At 39.7% G+C, this 7,364-nt stretch overlaps 1 protein-coding gene across 3 annotated transcripts in view; it reads right to left on the bottom strand.

Annotated features, from left to right (window-relative positions):
* Nucleotides 1-3,401: 3,401 nt before the first annotated feature.
* The window catches only part of cpt1ab (carnitine palmitoyltransferase 1Ab (liver)), a 25,113-nt gene continuing 21,150 nt past the window's right edge, over nucleotides 3,402-7,364 (bottom strand). For all 3 annotated transcript variants that reach the window (XM_020587904.1, XM_020587906.1, XM_020587905.1), the window contains exons 15-19: nucleotides 6,288-6,419; nucleotides 6,031-6,183; nucleotides 5,393-5,506; nucleotides 5,094-5,186; nucleotides 3,402-5,003 (exon numbers count right to left, since the gene is read on the bottom strand). In XM_020587904.1, the coding sequence (XP_020443560.1) occupies nucleotides 4,920-5,003; nucleotides 5,094-5,186; nucleotides 5,393-5,506; nucleotides 6,031-6,183; nucleotides 6,288-6,419 (576 nt within the window). In that variant the 3' untranslated portion in view covers nucleotides 3,402-4,919. The remainder of the gene's footprint in view (nucleotides 5,004-5,093; nucleotides 5,187-5,392; nucleotides 5,507-6,030; nucleotides 6,184-6,287; nucleotides 6,420-7,364) is intronic.

Below are 7,364 nucleotides of genomic sequence, written 5' to 3'. Positions count from 1 at the left end.
GAGACTAAGCAAATCTAATGCCATATGCCTTAATATGCCACTCTTAAATGTGGACAATACACGTCTGGATTATTGCAGTATCAGCAATGTATATATTACGATGACTGTGCCATTATAAGTGTTTTTCTTTTCTGTAAATCAGAGAACTTTGAATGACAAAACTGCAATAAAGTTTACATTTTCTTACTTCACATCCTCAATTTATTGAGTTCATGCTTTTTTTTTAATGACAGCTTTATTTTATATATTGGCAAACGGTCATGTGGTGGGGAGGCCACCCTTAAGTGGAGATGGCAAAGTTCCACTCTTAACTCTGTTTCCACAATCTTTGATTTTGCATAATCATTTAAAATACGCCTATATGTTTGACTGTCCATGCAATGGACTAGTGATCTGCCAGACCGTCACTAAAGGATTCTGGGAAAGGCTCCAGCAGCAAGAGGCACCCAAACAGATTTATGCAAATATGAAAAATTATATGAAAAAATTCAGCATGTATTTAGCATGATTTGTTTGCCTTCTTGTCTCTCTGCTAGCACATTCATACTTCTGTGTCAATGCACACATACAGGATGTGTGTGCAAGGCACTTATTAACACTTCCTGCTTTTCCTTACCCTCATGTTAGAAAGTCTGCCTCTGTATCTTTCAGTATGCTGACGACTAACATCACCACTAATTAATTTTAAACCTAATAAAAGTTATTTATGCCTGTAGCACGCAGTGGAAGAGATTCCTTGGGGAACCACTTTCAGCCCAACCTGCACTGAGCTTCTCTTGCTTACCATCCTCTTCTGCTGCCCCTTGGCTGAGCTCCACCTTGAGGCCCCGTGTAGGGCCTGCTCCTTCAGTTCAGTTAGACAGGTGCAGCTGGCCACAGACATGTGTCGTCCTTCCATGCCAACAACCGAGCTCACCCTCTCCATTTACACCCTTATCTTAATCACTTAGATTCATATGGCACTTTTAAAAAAATCTGGGCACAGTTCTCAGCCAGATAAAAATCCTGAGACATACTAGTTTAGCTCCATGGTTTGTGAAGTGATGAAGTTACAGTACTAGAGGCTGGAGAAGACCCTGCTTCAGAGCACAGCAGAGGATAGAGTGGGCTGGGTAATTCTGAGAGCAAAACCTTAATTGACCTTCATCACTCTATATGATTCATGTTTTCAGTTAATAGGGGCTGACAAAGTTTACATTGTTTTTTTTCCCCAGAACTCAATTTAATTTTCTCCTAATCTGTGAAAAGTAAATAGTTTGCTATATGTTTAATATTGGTCCTTTATCTTGAAAATCCCTCTGTTAGGTCCGCTTTAATGTGCAATCATAGCATAATAACACAATTCCTTCCAGAAATCGTGTGGTCAAAGGCATCCACCTTTAAACTAACATTTAGCAGCAGGACACGGTGGTCGAATTTTTTCCCCTCATTTACTGAATCAACATGTAACATTCAACCCAATTAGTCTGGGGAATAATAAAACCTTACGCAAGTTGTCCAGCAGCTCTGGAAAAACAAACTGTCCTGCCAAAACCAAAATCAGGAATGACACAAATAGTCTACATACATACAGTAGCTGCAGTAAGTACAATGTTATTCTCCACTGTTAACAGCCATCAGTGATTACCACCATACCTAATGGGAACATCCGTGCTCCTGTGGGAACGAATAGCTTATAAAACAGGATAGACAACATTGGCTTTCCTCGTTTCTTTGAGGTTGTTGCGAAGCAAGTGGCACATGAATTAAACTGGTGACAAGCAGAGGCTGCAGATCTCTCCCAAAGTCTACTTTTAGAAAGTGCAAGTCAAGGTTTAAGGTTTCAGTGTCTGCTCTTGAGTGAATGGATTTTCCAGCCTGCCAATTAGGTGCATAATTTAAAGGCTTGTTGCCCACAAGCCAACCACATCAGGCCTGTTGATTTTGCTGTACGGATTTAGCATTGTTTGCCTGCATGTCTCATGTCTCAAATGAGATACAGAAGATAAAGATAAAGAATGTGTCCTTTGTATAAATTGACAATCTTCCTTAATGCACAGAAAGACAGGGTATGGAGACATGAAAAGCACAGATAAGCAAAGGGCTGGCCCTGAAAGTAATCCTTTCTCTCAAGTGGTCAAATTGCAGTTTCCCAGAGTAGATGAGTAAGCAGACCTCAAGAATTCAATCTTGAAATGTTAGCCTGCTATCGGAAGTCCAGGGCAGGGTGGCATCAGGGTGGGCGTAACATTATGGAGGTGAGGCAGGGAGAGAAGTGCACATGTGGCGGACAGGGGATAGAGGGAAACTGTTACATGTAATGACTTCCTGTCCACACCCTCCTTGGAAATCTGTCACCTTGTGGTGGCTTTAAACCTCTAGCATTTAATTCAAGTTCATCCCTGAATACACCCCAGGCAGGCCCAGTGGAGGGACTTATTAATATCCTCAGAGACAGAACTGACTCTTCAGTGCTGTCCATTTGAGTCCAACCACCTGGCGAGATGGCAGGCTACAGCTCCCCTTTGATTAAGTAAACACTGTGCTAAGGAAGGAAAGATGTTGTTTTCACATCAGACATGTTTCAGGTTTAAAATGGTCAGAACTTAAAAAAAACGGATAAACCATAAGTCTGCTCCTGATACAGATTAGGTTGGAGCACCCAAAATAAAGTGTGAAAAAGGGTTAAAACATCATCATGGTGTAAAGTGTATGCTTTCTGCGTCAGGACGTTAGAATGAATAAGCTGATGGTTATAGGACTTGGGTCATAACACCATCAAGCTAAACACCTGCTAAATCCTCATAATTAATGGGGAAATGGACAATTTTGGTCATGCTAGAGGCATGGCTCTAGGGATGGCAATGTTTGTTACTCAATGGATTCACAATTTTGTTTCAGACTGAAATATCTCAACATTATTAGCTTGATTAGCAAAACTGGTACATAGACACAACAGGGGACAAGCAATTCCTAAGGTCTGTGGTCATCACCTAACTTTCCTTCTAGGGCTCCGAAAAGTTGATATTTTTGGTTTTTAGTGAAATTCCTCAACAACTATGGATGACCATAACACTTGGCAGGCATACAGCATTTATGTTGCTCTGAGGATCAGCTGTAATAACCTTGGTGATCCCTTAGCATATAATCTAGCATCTTTAGGACAAAACTTCAAAATGTCCAATACTTTGGTTTACAAGCAAATACTTGCCAATACCTCAACTGTGCAATTAGTTGTAATTGGCAAAAAAACAACAGGCTAAAACTGTGAATATGGCAAACAAATCAGCTGACCTGAACATGAACATGCAGCAATAAGCATGGCCTACAGCCTCATGGAGCTGCTAGCAGGGTAGTAAAATTGTGATGTATCCATCACAGTGTTTGGCCTTATAGTGAACAGAGTGCTTTTCTTCCCCAAATGAACTTATAAAGATTATTAGAAACATCACATTGTAAGAACAACAAGACAGAGGTGAAACAGCTGTCTGACATTCAGTTTACTGTTAAACATGTTTTGGTGTATCAGCTGTGTGCCTTTTTTGCACATCTTTAATTTGAAGGCAAACATGTACAGCTTATATCTTCAAAACCCATGCAGTAGTGTAAACATGAGGTCTACTGAGATAAAAAGTCATACAACTAGAGTATACTGTTAAAGTCTGTGATAACAAAATTGTGATGTCAAAAAAACAAAGTATTCTGTCCATTTCACTTAAATCAGCAAAGCTTTAACTTAATGCGTGTCATTTCGCCACATTCAGCAGGTAAATGTGTACATCTCAAACAGTTTGTTGTTGAGAACAAAAAGGTTCAAACTAGGAAAAAAATAAATAAAATGAATTGGCAACATATACATAACACAAATGTATTCCTACACACAACAGCCCCTCTGCACTTGCTACGAGTCACTCCAAGAGAAACAATGATTTCCTACTGAACTGAAATGACCGCAACAATTCCGTACTTCGCAATGACTGTGTGGAAACGTCCCATGATCAATAACCCACAGTACAAGGGCAAGTGGAAAGCCCCTCTAGTGGACAACCCCAACTATCAGGAAGTCTGGAAGCCACGTAAGATCAATAACCCAGACTATTTTGAGGACTTTTATGCTGTAAGTGCCAACTTGCCAGTTTACTCATAAACATTAAAAATGTATCTTGATCTGACAAAAGGCTAACAAGGTAGTTAGAAATTTGTTAGTTTTAACAAAAGGGCCAGTCATGGAGTGCACAATTTAGGTAAAGTACAGTTAACCCAATCTTTTAAAAAAAATACAATTCAACCCAGACTCGCACCCGGTCCTGCCAATGCCTCACTTCAACAGCACACATAATATTCTACTTGCCACAAGCTCATGGAGGTCATGCCACTGCACTGCATCTCAGCTTCTTCTACTGCTCCACATGTACACACCAACATAAGCGCTATTCTTCCAATGTTACAGCCAGCACCATACAATACTTGGCCAAGTCAGTAAAACCTGAGTATGAAAGCAACAAACACACACAAGCATGAAACTAGGACAAAAACTAGTACAAGTGTTGTACCATATCAGCTTCTAAGTTTTAGCCAAGTGTCGTACTGTGGTAATACAGACTTGTATTTTCACCTCCCTTTCTGGCTTTTTTAAACATTTACTCCACCAATAAATGTTTGTGTACAGTTCTGGAAATAAAAACTTTGCCCTGTACACTACCTGTACCCACCACCACCAGAATCTCAACTTGTCTATACTGTACATACAGTACACATAAACTCACAATATATTTACTAGCAATGTTTCCAAATGCCTCTCAATGTCCCTTATTTGTGTAACATTGATTAACTTAAAAAATAACTCCAAAATACAACATCTGATTCTGTACAAGCTTCAAGAGGAATATACGTTTTGCTAAAAACGACTTCTGATGTTTGTGCACTGATGAAAAGGGCAATCACTTGGCTTGCTTGTTGAGCTGGAAAAGATCCAGCATGTCCGTCATTGCCCGTCTGATGTTGGCGGCAAAACGATGAGAGTCCTGAAATGAGGAAAATCAAGTCTTTCTGTAAAACAATGGACATAAAATAATAAAAATCGTTATTTTACTATAGAAAACTGGTGAACTTACGGTTTCTGGGCTTGAGAATTTGCTGGAGATGTGGAAGTTGATGAGGTTCTCACCAACAATGATGTAAGAGACACCATAACCATCATCAGCCACCTTGTGTACACAAGAGGAAAGAAAGAGAGTTTCCAAAACATTTGACTTTCTGACAAAGAGCATACAGGTATTTCACTCCCTAAGACAAACACATGCAGAGTGACATGCTATCTCGACAAGAGTTAATGTTTTTCAGCTGCAGGAGACTGCGCAACTGTCTTCACTCTGTCTCTAAAAATTACTGTCAAAACTGATAAATAACTCACCGGACCAAATCCACCTCCGGAGGAAGCATATTCTGGGTGTCTGACCAGGTCAAACAGCTCGAGCTGCTGCATGGGGGTCTGACTGGTGGAAAGCCTCCATGGCTCAGACAGGACCTAAACATAAATGTAACCAACATTTAATTCAATGGACAAAACTAACTCATGCAGCCCAAGTAACAATTTTCTCTCGCCATTTTTTGCACAGCGTTATTGAGGAAAGAGGAGAAGTGACTTGTGTCATGTGTTAGACTTAAATATTCCATGTCACATGTGGAAGGCGCAGAAATGTTTTATTTTTGCCAGAGTTGTATGGTATGGTCTGATTACTTCATATTCTTATAAGTTAACACCGTATTATACTAGAAGCCTACAGGCACAGTAAATTTCCTTCTACCAGAAAAAAGTAGAATCCTTTAATTATCTATTATTTTATGCTTGATTTGCTAAAAACAAGGACCCTTTAGGCAAAACCAAGGCTGAGATGCAGATCCAGGTCCAAGCCTGTGCTGATTCACATAGAGAATATGACATTAGTGGAGGTAATTTACAAGAACCACAGTGAGAGTTAAAAAAACAAAACAAAACAAAACAAAACACAACAACAACAACAACAAAAAACTCACAACACCACCTCATACCTCCTTGAGGAAGGCGGAGTCTTCTCCCAGGTATTTGGAGACCACGTAGAGACAGAAAAGGTGGCGATCGATGCCCTTTCCTGTCATAGCCAGGCGATACATGTTTTGGTGCTTCTCTGCTGCCAGTTTGAGCAACTTGAGGCGCTCTTCTCTCTGAAAGGACAAGAAAGTGAAACATGACATTGGAAGAGCATAAGTTAATCAGTGACTAAAAGCAGTAATTAAATATGCAGTGCATTGCTGCTGTGTAGTCTTACCGTCTCATCTCTGATCATGGATCGAACAAAGGTACAGCTCTCCATGGTGCAGGAGCGCACAGTTTCTGTTCGGCCCTCACGGAACAAACGCGTCATTGAGGCTTCATATGTCAGGCAGAACTTCCCTTTGTCCTTTTAAGAGGGTGTATGGATCAGCGTTAAAAGAAAAAGGAATAAAGTTGTTTTCCAAATTTAAATTTGACATGTTGATTTAAAAAGTGACTTTTGGGAGGCTTACTTTTACACCCACAAAGGAAATGGACTAAATAACAGAAACACCATGAAATACCATATTCAGACTGCACTTCCTTACTTCAACAGCAATTACCAAGGCAGCTAAATAAATAAATGCTGTGAAGCTAAATGCCAATTAGCAATAGGTATGCGTTTTGTACTATGAAATTAACTGTCAAACTAATAGCAACATGTAGCCTCAAACTACAGCTGAACAATGTTTTGATTAAACTGTTAATTGACTGTGTTTGACAGTCTTCAGTGATTTGCTGTGACTGCCCTCTGCTGGAATTTCAGATTAGAGTGACATGACCATATAAGTTCTTTTGCAACATAATCTGCTTAAATTTGTGAATCACAAACCAACCAATACCCTGAGAGATGAAACTGCCACCTACTGTCACCTACCATCCGCTGACTGTCACCTTTAGAGAAGCAAATTTCATGAATTTTTCTTAAGTGATAGTCAGCAACGGTTACCATCAATGATCTATTAATTGTTAATTTATCAAATATATTTTTCATAATAAAACTGTGATCCATGTTTGCCATAAAATGAGAGGAAATTGGGAATTTACAGAATAGATGAAGCAAACACAAAAGTTACTTGTGTGAGAAACTAAGCAGCACAAAATAATTATTTAAAACCACTTCCACTTGTGTCTGTGACTATTCAGTGACTGGCCAAACAACATTCGATCCTGGTTTTATATAAGACAACATGCCTACCTTACAGAGCAGCTTGTGTGCTGTTCACTGTAGATCACATGTGTCAAACTCAAGGCCCGCGGGCCACATCAGCCCGCGAGATCATTTTATATATCTTTTTTTTTTATGGCCCCC

Source organism: Monopterus albus, unplaced genomic scaffold (genome assembly GCF_001952655.1).
Source record: "Monopterus albus unplaced genomic scaffold, M_albus_1.0 scaffold487.1, whole genome shotgun sequence".
Taxonomy (NCBI): Eukaryota; Metazoa; Chordata; class Actinopteri; order Synbranchiformes; family Synbranchidae; genus Monopterus; species Monopterus albus.
Note: the sequence above shows the minus strand (reverse complement) of the source record. Positions and strands in the feature narration are given on the sequence as shown.